Genomic DNA, 19,384 nt, shown 5'->3' with positions numbered 1-19,384 from the left:
CAAAAAATTGAACCATAAATATTGTTTGGAAAAAAGTATTACAAGATAATTACAATAATTTTAAATCAGAAAGTTTACCATGAAAACATTTCCACAGTGTTTTCCCCCAAATGGCCACTAAACTAAAGTGCTGACTCCTTTGTCACGCCATTACGTTAATGAAAAACAAACATGTGCAGACACAACTACACACATGCAGACACACACTCATCCTTTTTCGTGGTCTGTGCAGACAGAAAAATCAGTAGAGATACTCTTAAGAGCTTTTGTTTGGCGCAGCCAGACATTGCTGAAGCTAGGATTTTTGTTTTGGGAGACTAAAGAGCAATATCTTTAAGTAGTGTGACAGTTGGAGTGGCCAGTTGGCTTTGGGAAGACGAACACAGGCACAGATGCACACAAACACACACACACACACTAGATGGATTGAAGTGGCTGATAAATCACATTACAGAAAGAGCATTTGGAGGGCCACACAAACAGTATTGTAAGTAGCAACTCTGGCAACGTAAACACATATTCTTTTACATAGCAACGTATCTGTTGGAATATGCAATAGAATTATTTTGATAATGTGTTTTAACAGTTTTCTGAATTCATCTTGTTGTGACTCAGTAAGCATTTACAGCCTTATTTTCCTACAAATAAAATAGTTTCTATGAAGCTTTGCCAGCGACACTTTAAACAAATCACAGGTGAATTAAGGATTCACAGACATAATGAGCGAGTCACAGGTAACCTAGTTTGGCTCAGGAGTGAAAATCAGGTCAAGTGTGCCAAGTAGCAGAGATCAGGCTACCTTACTTAGCCCTGAACTGAAAACATGCTTAGCCTAATTGGAAAATGCTGGTTATTTGGCCTGTGGTAGCAGTATAGCCCGCTGATGGAGAGCTGCAGAGGCTTACAGATTTATAGCATCATAAATGGCTTAAGTGCAATCTGCTTGTGGGCGTTTTTATACAATAAACACACAGACAAGTCTTCATGTCCACATGCACCATGAGCAAGCGCTGGATGTGCTCCACTGACAGTGAATGGAGGATCAGAAATGCGGCCCCAGTGACAGCACCCGGAGTAATATTATGGAAATATGGCCACATTTTCTGCTTCGTAACAGTCAGCAGGAGGAAATAAAGCACCCAGCGCCCATTGATGCTATGAGCCCCGTGAGCACAATGAAGCTCATTTAAATAAGGTGACAAAGTTGGCTGGCAGTTCATTGTCAGCTGGGACACCACAGGTTCTTTTCATGTCTCCCATTCAGCCCAGGACACAAAGTTAATTTAGTCTTGGCCCGAGACCCAGACATAATAAACCACACTGGTGCTATTGTCTCCTGACTTACTGAAGGAGCTGGAACATTTTGGGGAACTAGTATTTAGAAAGTCTACCTGACTGTTCTCAGATACAATAAACTAACATGTGAACATCACAGCCTTTCAAGTTTGATACTATTTATTGACTGAAATAAATCCTTTTTTAACAAAAACAACTATTATGCAACAAACACTTGCATTTCTCTCCTCTGCACGTGTATATAGACACACATGGATACACCACAACCACCAATGATGTGGTTGATTTCATTTGGCTCTCATGAGGTTATTCAGAGAGAGGGAGAGGCCAATAACTCTTACTATTCTGTGTGTGTGTGTGTGTGTGTGTGTGTGTGTGTGTGTGTGTGTGTGTGTGTGTGTGTGTGTGTGTGCGTGCATGTGTGTATTTGTGTGTTAATGTGTTTGTGCAGTCTTAATGTTTCTTAGCCCGCTGGGCGTCCATCTGTGGGTTTGTCTGGTGTCATTTCCACTCTACATATCATGCGCTTCCTCACACACACACACACACACACACACACACACACACTTAAAATACTCTTAACACACACCACATACACTACCGTTCCATCGTTCACGCACACATAAAAATCTGACAAAAACCAGGCTCGTACAACGAGCCACGCTCATTAAACATGCAGACAGGAACGAAAACACACACAGCTCGCTACTCTCATACACACGCCCACACACACACATATGCACTGAACACACACACAACAAGAGCCCCTGGGTACAATAGAGGTGCCTCCTAATACTTCCTATTTATCATGCAGCAGTTGAACCCCGTCTTTCTAACCAACACACACACATGTGCACACGCAAACACACACACACACACACACACACACACACACACATTTTATCCTCATAAAAGCACTGCCTGCATAGATCGGCCATTAAGATATAAGAGTGTACGAGCGGAAAACCATTGGTGGGCTGATAATTCATTTACAGATTGGCTGAGGAGGGATGCCACTGTGTGTGTGTGTGTGTGTGTGTGAGCGTGTATGTAAGTGTGTTTGGTGAATAATAACACCGAAACCGATTAAGAGAGGGAGGAAAGGACAGAGGCGTGGGGTGAGATGAGGAGAGACGAGGAAGGAGAGATAATGGAGGCAGAGGCAAGAAGGAGAGAGAAAGGCTAGAAGAGGAGGAGGATAAAATGAAATGATGGAAGGAAAAAGGGAGAAGCAAACAAAAAGGAAGGAGAGAGAAAAATTGACAAGCAGGAAGCACGACAGAGGAGAGAGGTTTGTGATAAAGGAACGAGAAAAGAGGAGCGAGGAGAGAGAAAGCAAGAGCCACTGGGAGGGTTGAAGGAGAAGATAAAGAAGGCGGGAAAAGGCAATAAGCAGAGGAGGCCCGAGCCATTAAGGAGGCATATGAGGAAAAGCAAAAGAACAAAACCGCTTTGCACAAATTGTGTAACTCCTGACATCTATTGGAAATCACTGCAGCTACACTGAAAATCCTGATGCTTGAATCTACAACCTGCAGGGCATAACAAGGTTTTACACCTAACAGCTTAAACTTGAGGGGAAAAAATCTATCATGGAGTTTTAAATAATGTATCAGAAATATGATTTGAAATTTAAAGAACCCCTACTTCTCCATCTTTGAATGAGTCATCAAATCCGAATGATAGCTTCCACAAGTTTTGTCCAGCTCTGTTTGTCTGTCTTCTCCCCTCTTATTAGCGGGTAGGTCCTTAAACTATGTGCTGACCAACTAGCGCTGGTGTTCACAATGATATTCAACCTGTCCCTGGCTCAGCCTGTCATATCCCCGTTATCAAGAAGTCCACCATCATTCCTGTGCTCAAGAAAACAAGACCAGCCTGCCTGGATGACTACTGCCCAGTGGCACTCACCTCTGTAGTGATGAAGTGATTTGAACAGCTGGTCAAGGATTACATCTGCTCCTCACTACCCAGCACACTGGACCCAGTAGACTACCGTCCCAACCGATCAACGGAAGACACCTTAGCACACATCCTCCACACTGCCCTATCTCACCTGGACAAGAAAGGGAGCTATGTTAGATTACTGTTCATTGACTGCGTTTGACCCCATAGTTCCCTCCAGGCTCGTCACAAAGCTCACGGATCACCTCACTGTGCGTGTGGATCCTTGACTTCCTGACAGGCGGACCCTAGGTGGTGAGGGTAGGTGGACACACCTCTTCTACCCTCCTCATCCTTAACACCGCAGCACCTCAGGGCTGTGTTTTGAGCCCCCTGCTGTACTCTACTGTACACAGACTGTATAGCCATTTTCGACACCATCATCACAGAGATACAGCTGTGGTGGGTCTTATCACAGACAATAATGGAAAGGCCTACTTGAAGGAAGTAGAGGACCTGACCTGCTGGTGTCAGGACAACAACCTGCTCCTGAATGTCAACAAGACTAAACAGCTGATGGTGGACTTTGGGAAGAAGCAAGGAAGGAACTACACCCCCCTTAATATCAATGGGTCCTCGGTGGAGAGGGTAGACAGCTTCAAGTACCTTGGTGTCCACATCACCGAGGGCATCTCACTCAATGGTGAGAAAGGCAAGGCAGAGACTGTTTCACCTCAAACGCTTGAGGAAATTCCGGGTATCCCCTCAAATACTGAGGAATATCTACTCTGGCACTGCAAAAATAAGACTAGGAGAATCATTAAGGATCCCAACCACCCGGAAAATGGCCTTTTCTCCCTGCTGTGGTCGGGAAGAAGGTACCAGATACACCAGGCCAGCACTGAGAGGCTCAGGCCACTAGGATCCTAAATGAGGTCACTGCCTAATTACTAATACTATTCTATTTAAACTCTTTTTAATGCACAAATTGAAGGAACTGGTGGAATTACATTTCACTGTGATTGTACCTTATATGATGACATGTGACAAACTTGATTGATTGATTGATTGAATGATTATGTGCTTTTGTCAAAATCAGTACAGTTGTGATTAGAGTGACAGAGCAGATAAAACATACAATATTGAGACAAATCCAAGCATTTTACTCTGCTTCCCTCTGATAATGTCAGCGTTTCTTTGGTCTGGCCGGATCAGACAAAAAAGCAATCTGACAGACGAGGAAGAGCAGCGTTCAAAGGCAGCAGCGGGGAGACAAACAGATGGACAAGCTTTCCATCAAAGACATTGAATTTGCTATTCCATTTTGATTAATAAGGCATCAAGATTGAGAATCAGAGAGAGGGTGACCTGGTGAGGGAGACAAAGAAATAGAAGAACAGGTAGAAAAAGAGAGACAGTGAAAGGCAGACAGGTGCATTTCTTTGGATGATGTGTATTATATTAATCAGTTGGTCAATCATGGTAAATAACTGTATAGAGCTTCTACCGCAACCTGAAATTATAACTAATGACACATTCAGCTCAGTATCAGCCTGGGGCCACACACTGTCATACACACTCAAACACACACAAGCAGTCTAATGATATCTGATTGATAGTCTGCAGTGAGAGAGAATGTCCTCCAGCCCTGTGTGTCTGTGGATCTATGTATCCATGCTGTCTGTCTTTTGTTTCGTGTGTGTGCTTAACTGTGTGTATCTGGATTTGTGTAGATGTGGGTGTATTGTTGTGTGTGCACCATTCAGATGTCACTGCTATAAATAACCCTCCCTCTGACTGTATTTTGGGATGGGGACATGCCATCAATTGTGCTTCACTCTTTGAGATTATACCCAAATCTTCTTCAACAAGCTCCAACTAATCCAACTAATGATGATTTGTTGACTAAACTTTACCACTGAATTTGAAGGTTTTAGTTTGTCCCTCGTGATACTAATGACATTAAAGTCAAACTGATATTAGAATTCATTTTTGCTAAGAAATCAGTATACATATTATTGTTGTTTGTTCTGGCTTGTGCACCAAATTGGTCAAAATTGTAATTACTAAAAAGAAGAAATTGATTTGTGCAATATCTGTGTAGGCGATTCCTAAAAATTTAAATTCCAACAGACACACAGGCAGATAACCAGCTGGGGGGAAATGTTAGCCACTGCTTAGTCCCATCTGTTATTCGAGCCTTCCTACATTAGTCCAGACATTAGTTTGTGTCATGATTTGAATCACGCAGTGAAATACAGACAGCTCATTGCTTTAGATTTTGACAGTTGGGTCAGTTCATCACAAACAGTCCCATTACAGAGAGACAGCTAACGCTAGCTAGACCCCATCTTTTCTGTAATGCATTATGAAAACAACACTTAGTGCGCAGGTGCTGCACATGACTCAGCAGGTGTTAAAATAAAGTAACATCTAGTCAGAATCATTGCTATCTTTAGCTAGCTAAGCTAACTAGCTTCAACTTTCTTAGTGGAGGCTAGTTAGCTTAGCTTGATAACTTCCATTATTTGAGTGTAAGCTGGTTAGCCTAGCTTGCTAGCTTCCATTTCCGAGTGAAATAGAGGCTTAACAGTACAGCAGATCCTCCCAAATGTTTAATGTTGTGAAGTGACAGGCATCTTAAATAGCTAACACAACACAAATACTTTGTGCACTTGTTGAAAAATGGGGGAACGGGGGTTTTATCCTCATTTGAAAACTAGAAAAATATACACAATAGAAGCAGTATCATTATACTTCATGTTGCAATCTTAAGCCAATCAGTTCATGTCATCTGTCATCCAGGTCAATTCTCCTTCTAAAAATGGATTAAATGTCAATCAGAATCAAAAATGACTTCTTACCAACAAAGGAAAGACACACAAAAAAAAACTGAAGGAAGAAAATTCAAATGACATCATTAGAACACACAGTACCCTTGATTTTTTACAGAAACAGTCCCACAGACTTCAAGTCAGAGTTTTTGTTTTCATTGTTGCTTCCAGGCAAAGAGAGAGCAGCATCCAGCTAACAAAAAAAACAAAAGACCAACCACAGAAATAGATAGAGACAGAGGGGTGGACAGTCACAGACAGAGAGGGAAGATCTGTTGAAATACCAAACTGATTAGCCGGTGTTTCTGACATTTAAATGCCACGTTTACATAAAGAAATGTTTCCCAAGAATATTAATCACTCTAGTTAATTCACAAGGAGATGTGAAGTGGATTCATGGTGCTTGTGGCAGGAGAGAGGGACAGAGGGAAGAGACGATGGGGAAGAGGAGGGTTGGCTTGACAAATACGGAGGCAGCATTGGCAGGGTGGGGTGTTACTGGTGTTAATGGCACACAAAAAAGCAATCTTACAAAAACAGAAACTATTGTATGTTGAATTCATTTTGACTTATTATTATTCTGTTCCATGCCTCACCCTTTATGAATTATCAGTCAATAATCTATCTTGATGACCTTCAAAACCCAATGGTGTTCAACACAGCATGATAAGACCACATCAAAAATATCATTTATTTAATGGCATTTATCCAAAGTACCGTAAAGTGGTAGGACTGCAAATGATTTCAGCATACAATAAGTTGTTTCAGTGTAGAATGAAACCTCTGGCAACGTTATATATTGAGTCAATGGTCCGAACATGGCACAGACCATTGAGTTAATAGGTGAAATCATGTTGTCTATGTTAAAACGTCTTCATCTTGACTGCTGGGTTGAAACAACTTCTCAACATATGGCATCACGGTGACCTGATACTTGTTTCAAGTCAGCAAGGACCTCAATGTATTCCAGCTTTGAAGCACTTTGTCTGTGATGTTCCCGCAAGCTGAGATTAAAACTACAAAGGGACAAGAAGAAGAGAATGTAAAACCAGGCATAACAGAGAAAGGTGATTCCCTCAGCGGCATTTCTGGTTAGCAGAAAAAAGATTTACATAAGGTCTGTCTGTCTCTCTTTCCAATGGCCTTCCATTTAAGTATGTCGGACATCTGTGGTACCTAAATTGCAGTTAAAATTTGCTCAGGTGCTGGGGTTTATTATTGCAAATTAGGCGAGAAACTGGAATTTGCCTGTGGGCCTGCAGTTGCTCATCACAGTTCTAAGTAGCCTGTCTAGAGCTGTAGTATGGAGATGAGTGACCATAATGACAGCCTACGAGTGCTCCTCTACAGCACAGCTTTTATTAACACTCTGCCATGTTGATCCATCTCAGTTGTTCCACATGACACATACTTACAGGGTGTTGCTAACCGGTTAACACTGCCTCCATCCTCTCTTTCCATCTGTTGACAGCCATGGCAGCCAGATGTATAAAAACCGACATTATGACAGGCCAGCAAGTGCAAAACAGATGAACCAAATGCATATAATCTGTACAGGGATCTATGAGCTGTGACAAGTGTTGGGTTCGACGATATTTTTTACATCAGATATCGGCTACCCATGCAGTCTTCTGTAATTATGATTGATGATCTTCCTCAACAGCTACATCAAAACGACCCATAAAAATGGCAATGACCATATTTTTGCACATTTTATTAATTTTATGTATAGTTAAATTGCCCTTCTTTTTTACATTTTACTACTTAATGTAAAGGCAATTATGTGTCCCATACTATTCAAATGTTACGAGGGTTTAAGGGTAGATAAGAGGCCCATCTAGTGTAAAATAATTGCTTAAATCTGGTGTAACTGGCGTGTTTTGGGCACATTCACACTGATCCTGCTTTGATTCATCTGAACTCTTTAGTATGCACAGTCCTACTTTATTGTTTGGGCAGGTCAAAGCCAAGAACCTCTTCCAAGTAGACTAAGATGCTTTTGTTTGACCACACATTTTGACTCCCCCCATCATTTTTGAATTACATTGTTAACAATTGTTAACATAACTGTTGACTTCTTAAGCCAATCAGTTCAGTTATTTAGTGTGTTAATTTAACCAGTGTTGTTGGCAGAATGAACAAACAGATTAATTTCAAAATGCAACAGTTATTGCAACAGATCTGTTTTCTGGCATGATAATAGACCAAAAAGCAAAAGCCACAGATGTGACTGCACCCGTACAGTGTCCAATAATGCTCTAAAAAAAATGTCAGAAGCTTTTTAGGCGTCTGTTTTGACCAGCATGTGAAGTGGTTCTGTTTTTTCCAGCTGAGTAATATTTCTAAATGAGCCAGGATAGAGATGATTATATAAGCTTTGATTTCATCCCTTCTAGACAGTACATCACAGGATCGGTTACAAGTGGTCCAAAATTCTGCTGCAAAGCGTTTGACCACAACCTCTTAAAGTTCTCATGTAACTCGATATTCTTATGATCACTCTTAGAGCTCTGCATGGTCATCTACTGCAGTCTTATATCATCAGCAAGTCTCTGAGGTCCTCTGATCAGGGCTTGTTGGCTGTTCCTCGCTCCAGGCTCAGAAATAAAGACTGCCTTTGAAGTTGTAGCCTTAATTTTGGAACTCTCTCCCGTTGGACTTGAGATCTGTCGACACTGTGGACATCTTTAACAAGCAGCTTAAGACCCACCTTAGACCAGATTAGATTATTTTATTTTTCGATAGGTATGGAAATGGTCAAATGTATTGATTTCGACACAGTTTTTAATTCCAGCTTTTCAGTCAGCTTTCAAACACCCATATTGTTTAAACCCCGGTGTGTTTTTGTCAGCCTCACCTCTGCATGTTAATCTGTAGAGCCGCATGATGAAATGCTAGCGCAGAACTAAATATAAAGCCGTATATCCCAAAGTATCTTGATAATCTCCTTCACCAGCCTAGAAAGATAAGGAAATTTGAAAGGTGCACCACAGGGCTCAGAAAGGGCTTAACACAACTCTCTGGCAAGTTCAGCCAACTCATGCAAAAGTAACACATCAACTTTGTCAGTTACAGGTATTTTACTAGAGCTTATTCCCATGAGAGCACTGGTTTATGACCACAGCCTTAAGTATACCAGCCTAATGGCTATCCTGTAATGTTAATTTAAGTGGGACTCTCAGTTGGAGTTTTGTGCAGTCTTTTTATAGCTGAGTGACTAAGGACATTATGGCTATTACCAATATGATTGAATAGTTGCAGTGACAATAAGTGGGTCTGAATGAGGAAATTGGATATTTAATGGAGAGATTTTCACCTACTATCATCGTTGTCTCTTTCCATCTCTGCCTATCTTCTGTCGCTTTCCTTTTCCACCATTTGCTCTCACTCTATCCCTCCGCCTCTCTCTCCTCTTTTTTCTTTTCCCCTACATCCTTTTCTTTTTTCCCCTCTCACTTTGCTTGCTTCATCTTCCCCGCCGTCTTTCCTCTCTCTCCAAGCCCCTAAGTAGCCACAAATGGTCCCTAATAGCCTCCAATGGAGATGAATTGATCGTTGTGTGAACCGAATCGATAGAAGATTGCTTCTGCTGTACAGTGGGATGCTGTGCAGGCAGGCGGCCTTAATTAAGTTAACAGTAAACCAGGATTGCTTCAGAGTTTTATTAGGAGAATAAAGTTTAGGATGATTACAGAGACGGAAAAAGTTATCGTTTCAGAATGAAAGCCGAGGAGAAAAGAAGGGGCATATATTTACCTCGACGTCTTTCTGTTTTGCAATTCAGTCATGATGCTTCCTGCCTGACTCACAAATTGTTTGTTGGACATTTTCTCACTTCATCCTCCTGTTTTTTTCCCTCTCCTCTCCATCCCTGCTGTTTTCCATACCTCCTCTACCATCTCTTTCTCCAGCGTCTTCTCGCTATCTATCTCATTCTACCCCCGTCTGACCTCTTCTCCTTTCCTTCATCCCTCCCCCTTCCCTCCCTCTCTGTCGTCTATAATGGGATGAGCAGCAGAATTTGATCAGCAGTTTTTTAAAGGTCACAGAACCAAGCGAAAAACTCTCAGCCAAAGCACCGAGGGAACAAGGGAGGGAAGGATGAGGATTGAGGAAAGGGAGGGAGGAGGCGAGCGAGAGGGATAACAGGCCAGTAGGGTTGAGGAAGGGGAAGGAGGAAGAATAGCTACAGTAGAGGAGGAAATGCTGCGAGAAGACGGAAGGTGGAGTCGATGGAGACGGGAAACGAGGGAGAGGAGCAGAAAGACGGGATGGGGACAGCAGCACGAGGGAGGGGGAAGGTAGCTCAGCGGTGGGGGGAATGAGATGGAATAATGGAGGGAAAAGAGGGAGGAGGTAGATGAGGTAATTTGCTGTTTTATGACACAACAGATCTGGTAACAGATGAATGCATATTAAATATGTAGGAGAAGAGAAGAGAGGAAAGAGAGCAGGGGTGACAATGAGAAGAGGAAAGAAGACAGAAGTAAGGAGGAAATGAGAAGATGAGAGAAGATTATAGCAGGGTGAGGAAAGAGTGGGCGGGAGAAGAAAGAAGGTAAGGCGGGTGAGGGAACGGAGCGACAGTAGGACAGGAGATGAGACATTGTCATTTCTCTTACCGACTGCCTCTCTCTCATCTCCTTCCCTCAGTAACTGTAGGATCTTAATCACCTCTCCATCTCTTCAGGACCTCTCATCAGATCTCTCGGCCTGTCTCTATCGGTCTCTTACCATCTTATTCTCTCTCTCTGTTCTCTCTCTCTGTTTAAGATAAAAAGACACTTTTATCATTCTGCAGTGTTTCCTAATGGTCACACCGTGCAGCTGTCTCCCTGTCTGCAGCAATAATAATTCTTTGATATCATTCTATCATTCATTATCAAATGGACCAAAATCTTTTCCAAACTCACTGAAGAATCTCTCTCTCTCTCTCTCTCTCTCTCCCTGCTTTTCCTCTGCGTGTCTCTACCGCTCCTTTCATCACACTCATCTTTCTGTTGCCAATCTATTCCCTAAGCGCTTGAGTCGGAGTGTCTTTCTCAATCACTTCAGCTACATGTCTGTGGCGTGTGTGTGTGTGTGTGTGTGTGTGAACACAAACACATACTCACACACACACACACATACTCACACACACACACACAGGTAATTTGTTATAAATCTGGCATCTTACCAAAACTAAGGGTGAATGATTTGAGGAGAAAATTTCTCTGACAAATATTGTGAGTTAAATTGTGATTCTTTTCTATGGATTAAATTAAAGCATGAATTTGTGTTCTGCATAGTTTTAAATTTCATCATGTTTGCACCAATCATAATAAAATATTTATCTTGTTTCTACAAGGATAGAATTAGATAAAATAATGCAGAGAAAAGCCAACTTCCAAGTAATCCTGGCTTTTTTGTTAAAAAGAAAATACTGATTTACATCACATTTATCAAGATATTACATCAGTGGTATAATTAACATTACTTAATATGTGAAATATATTAAATATAATGATACCCAAAAATGGCTACGTAGTTGCACAGTCATGGTAGCAATAATAAACTGCTGGTTGTGGCCAAGTAAACATCAGCTTTACAGACTTTAGGACTTGCTACTTCACAGCCCTGAATTCCAGAGATCCTGAAAAAGAGATTTAAAGGCAATACACTTAAAACCATGATATGATGCGGTTCAAAGTTTAGTGGGAGGTTTTAACAACATTGTCCACCAGCTCTCCATCATTTACACACAGCCCACTGTCTATTTTTCACAGTTACATGATGATGTTTCTGCTTCGACCAACGCCATTTTTGGCTGAGCTTTAATGTAAAGACTATCGCATTCAGAAATCATGTTAACCAGGCAACAGTTTAGAGTTTTGTTTTTTGTTGTTTGGCCAACTCACACAGTCAGCATTAATTAGCAACGGATGAGTAAATTTGCTGGCAACGGTCAACAATAAAACAGCAAAACCAACAGTGTTTGGCAACTCACTTTTTACCTCCTACAGCTTGTTAAGACTAATTATGTAAATAAATAATAATACAGCTCTTTTGCAATTAGAAAATTACACTCACAAACTGCAGTTTGATATTAAAACGTTTAGTTGTTCAACCCCCCAAAAAAATTTTGGCAGATCCAGCAGATTTTTGCAATTTTGTCTTTTGAAATTAGGTTTACTTTTCCTTTAAATGTAGCACTGAATGAACAGTTGCTTAGTTTTTAATTAGTTCCCTTACTATACAGTAAGGGAGACTGTATGATAATGAAGAACAGGACAGTGATCGATGCACCGTGGCATTTCAGTCAGGCTCTCAATGAACCATTTTGGGAAACTCATGCTAACAAGCACGAGCATCAGTTCATACTAACAAAACAGTAGGTGGAATAAACATTTCTCAGTCCCTAAGGTATTTTGTGCTGGCATTAGAAGGATTGACAAAAGGCTGCAAATCAATTTGTTTTCTGCATTTTACGAAACACATTCACACACAGACGCGTTAAATGTATTCATAGCAAACTTGTCAGTGTTTATTTAGCTCTATTAGCAGTCACTGCAGAGGCCTATCAGGTTTATGAGTGAACAAAACTATTCAGTCAATACTTCATGTCAAGACAACTCCAAATAATCGTCTGTGCAAATTTAACACACATTAAAACAAGAAAGTGTGCTGTGTCCACAGGTGGATGTACAGTTTATACCGTACCTTGATAAACAAGCTGAATGTGAGCATTCCCCTGCTCTAGTGCTTTAAGCAGCAGCGCTGAAATGAACATATCTGTCGGCAGCATCAAAGCCTGTCACAACAGATCCCAAAGGACCTGGCTAGCCAGCTTGAAGCTCCACCTGTACACTGCCGAAGCTTTCATCAGCTGCACTAAACTGCCATATCTAGCTGCTGCTAGCGACTATATGCTCTGTGCATCTCTCCATCTCTTTCCCCCCAGAGTCATAGCTGTTGAAAGGCCGGGTGATTTCACACATTATGTGAAGCTTGTGTCATTTGACACATGCAAAGGATGCTGGGACTATGGCAGCAGGGGCTATACGCATGCTTTGTCTTTTGTCTGTCAAGAGAACTCAGTGACTTAATTACAAAGAGTGATGTACTGAGGCAGCTGAAGTTAGTTGTTTTGCAGCTGAGCCATGTAATGAGAAATTCACATCAAAAGACGAGCGCGGTGCAAAGGAACAGATGGTCTGGTTTTGAATATTGCTCTTTATTGGCTTCCATATTAACTCAGGTTAGAACAATAAACACAAGCAAAAAAAAAAAGATAGTTTTTGCTGTAGAACCCAAGAGAATGTGAGTTGATATAACCAAGAGAAATCAATATTTTTGTTGCCTTTAGTGTACAAATAAATTCTTTATCCCTCCTAAAAAAAAAATTCGCTCCTCCGCTTGTGTGTGTGTGTGATTTATCGTGCATTTTTGGAGAGTGTGTTTGTGCGTCCCAGCTGGAGTGAAGACTGTTTATATTATTGGTGATGAAACCTGAAAGAGGGGCCCCCAGGGGTTTCAGTAATGGGCTGGGAGGCTTCTGACTTCTTATAATGGCCTCTGTATTTGTATGTGTGTGTGTGTGTGTGTGTGTGTGTGTGTGTGTGTGTGTGTGTGTGTGTGTGTGTCAGAGAGATGAACAATTGCGGCACTATATAATTGTCAATGGGAGGACACACTTTTACATAATAAAATGAAGCCTACACACAAAGAAACACAGAAACGGTGAAATGAAGCCTGTCCCGCACATAAAGGCACTCACACAAAGAAACACAATGTCGCTCTCTCTCTCTCTCTCACACACACACACACACACACACACACACACTCACACATTGTGGTGCCAGCTGAGCCCAGTGTGTCCAATAACAGCAGGTGCTGTCAAGTGCAAGCACAGCAGACCCGCCCTGACATGGAAAAGCACACACACACACACACACATACACACGGGTGGATGCACATATGTCAGCACACCAAACATTCATCCATACACCTTTCTCTTGTTGTAACTCTCACATCCAATAAACATTCTCATATTTAAAACTAATGTTTGATAGGTGTGCAAGGTTACAGTTTATGTGAGTGTTATACAGTGTGTGTCTTTATTATGCGTGTGTATACCTACTGTCTGGCTGTTATAGCTAATGGTAGTGCCAGTGCCATATGGTCTCACATTAGGGCACTCTAAACCCAGCTATCCAGAAGTGTGTGTGCAAATGAGTGTGCGTGTGTGTGTGTGGAGAGTGTGAGACTAATAGAAAATAAAGCCCTTGATTTGATATGTAAGCTGTTGGTGTTTAAACACTTCAACTTGATAGTGTAGAACGGTGAATATTCGTCTTGTTTTGGGCTAAATGAAGCTAATAATGTTATCTCCCACTTTCATGTTTGTACTCTTTACTTTTATTTTTCTCTGTCCTCCTTTTTTTTTTGTTTTCTTACCTCCTGTTCCTCCTCCTTTGTCATTTGCTTCCTCTTTGTCCTCATCTCTCTCTCTCTCTCTCTCTCTCTCTCTGTGTGTGTGTGTGTGTGTGGTAATATATTTAGCAGTGCCATATCATACGCTGTGCTGACTTCATTAACTATCTCAGCATGAGGCTCCAGTGAGTGAATGATAATAAACCTACATACACACACACACACACACACAGCCCAGGGAACAATAATGCAGTAGGGATGTGGATCTCCATCACTGAGGCCGATGCAATACGCATCTCGATGCATTGCCAACGATACGATACATTATAGATACATATGAAGAAACTACAAATGTGATACGATACGATTCACCCCCATTGTGATTTAGTGAGATTCAACACGATATGATGTGATTCGACACAAATGAATGATGCTATATGCAATTCAATATGGTACAGAGTTAGATTTTACTTCTTGAGAATATATCAAATCATACATTAACTAAACTAACTAAAAAAAGTGCCATTTTTACTTTATATATTGGTTTCTCTAGCTCTGCAACTCAGTAAACATCTCTTTCTTTTTGACCTCTAATAAACACTTGGACCTTTCACTAACAAGCCTTTTCACAAGTCCTTTGTAGTGTAGTGTTCTCTGTCTCCAATTTACACGCATATGCTCCGTGACCCAAACAATTGCTGTCAAAATAGTTTAATAATCCACTTATTTCGACATGAGGAACAATAGTAATAGAGCACGAGTTCCACCTGGAATGTTTTGGCAGCGCACCACTTAGCGGTAGCATGCTAGTGTGCTTGAGAAAGAGTTTAGAGAGTAATCAATCTGGATATCTAATTACTGGTCGCAAATTATTAGTCACATTTCTAAATAATAAAGGCACAGGGCCACTAATAATGATTATATATGAATAAATTGGATTTTACCGATGCATAGATGTTAGAAATGATGCATCATAAGTTCAGCACAAATTGTATTCAGTGCACACGTTTTTAATTGGGGTAATTGCATCGTGAACGTTTATGCTGGTGCGAATCGGTGAATCTTCCCTTCCCCATGATTCATAGATAACTGATTACAGTTTACTTTATTATGATAAAAGCACTTATTGAAAATACATCCTCTTTAACCCCACAGATCTGTTTTTTGCAAAGATCCCAAATAAGCTGAAAACAAGAATGTGTGTCTAGGGGCGGAGACATTTGTATGCAGCTTAAACTAATGGATTTGTTGTTTTCATTTAAAGATATATCAGTATTTTTTCTAGTATTATTGTTTCTCTGCAAATGTATGCTGTCCTGCACTGTAAAGTAATAGTGGTAATTAGAGAATAAGGTTAATGTTTTTAAGCTTTGAATGAGCCAAGCTAACTGTCTCCCCCTGGTTTCAGTCCTACCAAACTACTTATGCTGGTCATTGTGCCTCCATGAAAATAGGGCCCAATATCTTTGGTTCTGCTGCATTAATTTTGATTTTTTTTTTTAAACTAAACTGTTATTCGTGAGTCTGACAATGTTAAAAAAGTGTTATTCTAAATTGGAGGAATACTTTAAGGTTCATGTTAGCTTAAGAGGAGGTGGTTATCTTGCTCTGGAAACACACAACTGTGAAATATTTTAAAGGAAACTCTGTTTGTTGTTGCTTATTTCTTGTTTCTTGCCACTAATGTCCTCTATTCTCCTCCTCCTCTTCCTTTCCCTCCTCTTCCTCCTCTGCCCCCTCTCAGGTCAGTGTGTTGGAGCGTCAGGTGATAGATTTCCTGGGTTACCAGTGGGCTCCCATCCTGACCAACTTCCTCCACATCATCGTTGTCATCCTGGGCCTCTTTGGCACAATTCAGTTCAGACCACGATATGTCACTGGGGTGGGTTGAACACACACACACACACACACACACACACACACACAAACACGAGAAACAGCCATTTTACATTTTCTTTGCCCTAGATCTAAAGACGACCTCTCATTAGCCCAAACTCACCTCTCTACATTCAGTAATGAGGCCTAATAATGTTTGGGGTGTATAACTTCAGTGTTTTTCTTTTTTCTGTGTCACTGCAATCGAGACTCAAAAGTAGAGATATATTGGGTTAGTTAGTAATTTGTAGGTTTCATAGCACTGTCATCCATGAATATTGTATCATAGTCACATAGTCACACTTCTGTATACAGAGCAATGTAAGACATACAGTAAAACAGATTAACAGCTCATATTCCCTTCATTATTGGAAGAATGCTTACTGGTGGATCCATGATTGCAGGGAAACAATGTCAATTTGATGATATAATATGTATATAGTAAGTAAAAAGTTAGAATGGTGATCTGGAGTGGGAGTGGGAATAACTCGCCTAGTGAAATTATCTGTTTCTCTTTTCTATCTCCGGCCGACGTCGATAAAATAATTTATATCTCAGAAAAACTTTCAGAAGTTCTCACAGCTGCTGCAGGCCTCCATGCAGCCCTCCCACACTTCATATGAATACCACTGACCCCCCTCAGCGACCTTCACATGCACACACACACACACACACACACACACAATATTTAGTGAGAAGATTCAGCTAATGAAAAGGAATGAAAGTTTGATCTAAGCTCATAAATGTTACCTTCCCTCCATCATTCATTCATTCTTTTCTGCCTATAAATCCTTTTTACACACACACACACACACACACACACACACAAAAGAGCCGCTGGCCATTTTCTCTCCTTGTCCGGTTCTATTCATGTGATTGGTTGCACCTTTTGCCATTGTTTTTGTTTCTCTGCATTTTAACAACATCAAAAGTGAAGCTTCCCTCTGTCTTTTCTCTCCATTTCACTTGCTCCAAATGCAAGACATGAACATACCTTTTTAATTCTCCAACAAAGACCTGTCAAATCTCATCTGCCTCTTTCTCTCTCTCTCTCTCTCTCTCTCTCTCTCTCTCTCTCTCTGTGTGTGTCTCTTCGCAGTACGCAGCCTGGCTGGTCGTGTGGATGACCTGGAATGTTTTCATCATCTGTTTTTACCTGGAGGTCGGAGATCTGTCCAGAGTAAGAAAACATTTCCTTGGATTATTTCTGCAATCTGTCACATCACTGATACTACAGACTACAGTTTTGCAGCATTACAACATACACTTGCATTTCAAGTGACTCATATCACAATCCAGATACAATTTAATACATTTTCGTTTAGCCACAAACATGCCTGATCAAAAACCTGATTGTATCCATCTAGGTATTCCTAAATGTAAATCTGCATAGGCCCAGTACAGCGGCAGATAGCTAATTAATGTTAATAATAAGTTACTTAACTGTCATATGTGCTCTCAAGCAGTGTCTGTACTCTGCAAAGGTCATGCGTCAGGTAAAAAAAGCTCCACTCTGTAGCTCTTTGACTGTAACTGAACAAATAACAAGAGCTGCTAAAATTAGTCGATTAATCTATTAGTTGATTGACAGCAGATTTATCGACAGCAGTCATTTTTAATTTAAAAAAAAAAGTCCAAATTCTCAGATTGGAGCTTCTCAAATGTGAATATTTTCTGGTTGATTCAGTCTCCTGTGAGAGTAAACTAAATATCTTTGGGTTATGTACTGCTGTTCGTAACTAAAGAAGACATTTGTGGACGTCACCTTTAGCTTTGGGGAACATTCATCACCATTTTCTGACATTTTATAAACCAAACGACTAGTCGATTAATCAAGAAAATAATCGACAGATAAACCGATAGCCTACAGCTGGCTCCCTGACGCTTTTCACAGTGAGTGTCGCATAATTTCAGTTAATTCCTGTGTCGCTTCAGCTGCCGTAATTGCAGAGGCAAGAGCGTTATAAGTGGCTTCTTACAAAGACAGCTAACTGACACTTGGGAGGAGTAAAGATTAGTTATGCTGTTTGGAAAGATAAATGCATTTACAGCTCCTCAACATCTGGCTAGAATGTGAAAACACATCCCTAGGTGGTTTGAGCAATCACATTGTAATCCTTCTCTAATGCTTCTTGGTTGTGTTTAAAAATGTATTTTTTCATATGGGATCACTATCTGATACACCCAAGTTGCGTGAAATGGGTAGATAAGTGATGATGTATGTATAAGGAAAACATGTCAGGCCTTGCATTTCTATATAACACTCAATATGAGACAAGACTTGAGGTTGTTAGGTTACTTTGCCGTTGTGTATGACTTACTCTGCAGACTCAATGTTAAAAATATTTGCGAAGTGGTGCCTTTCTGCAGTAAAATTAGTTGATTTAAATCACAGATTATCAGCTTGGGCAATTAATTAGGGCCAATCAACACTTCCATAAACAGAACAAATCAGTTGATGGAAGTGCTGATTATGGTTGATTACACTCTGTGGTGTGGTATTGAAAAAGACGTAGTGTTCCCACCACAATTCACTGTAAACTACTTGTTCTATTGGACTGTTGTGTATATCTGCTATCTATTTAATGAATCACACAAAATTGCAGTTTTAGCCTCTCATATATCTATTCTTATCCTTATCTTGTTGTTGGTTGGCTGTTTCCAGGTTTGGGATCATTATTAGTATTATTTCAGTGATGTATTGTATCTCTAATAATGCATGCGTAATTGGCCACGTATTCTTCAGCTAGTTTTCCTGCTCCCTCTGGTACCCACCCACTGTTCGATACACTCATCATCTGTCTGCTCTTCCCACACACACACATACACAGACTGCGAGCCTTGTTAAGTTTTGTTGCCATCTAAACTATGGCCAGAAGTTTTACAGTGAGTCAACAGTTGTATTAAATCCCCTCAGCTTCTGCCCAGAAACCTGCAGCTTCACTGATCTCTTATTTTAATGATATTTACACCTCTTACTGTCCTCAAGGCCTAGTTTTAACAGTTACATCACACACTGCAGCTGAGAGGACGGGGATCTGCTGTTTGGGTTTTGTTTTTATCACACTGAAAATACAACACCG

The 19,384-nt window shown here is 40.7% G+C and overlaps 1 protein-coding gene across 1 annotated transcript in view; it reads left to right on the top strand.

Annotated features, from left to right (window-relative positions):
- Positions 1-19,384, top strand: part of nkain2 (sodium/potassium transporting ATPase interacting 2) — a 108,040-nt gene that overhangs the window by 42,744 nt on the left and 45,912 nt on the right. The window contains exons 2-3 of the mRNA XM_044376911.1: positions 16,171-16,308; positions 17,401-17,481. Coding sequence (XP_044232846.1) covers positions 16,171-16,308; positions 17,401-17,481 — 219 coding nt within the window. The remainder of the gene's footprint in view (positions 1-16,170; positions 16,309-17,400; positions 17,482-19,384) is intronic.

The sequence above is a fragment of the Thunnus albacares genome, chromosome 16, assembly GCF_914725855.1.
Source record: "Thunnus albacares chromosome 16, fThuAlb1.1, whole genome shotgun sequence".
NCBI classification, from domain to species: Eukaryota; Metazoa; Chordata; class Actinopteri; order Scombriformes; family Scombridae; genus Thunnus; species Thunnus albacares.
This window is presented reverse-complemented; position numbering and strand designations above follow the sequence as displayed.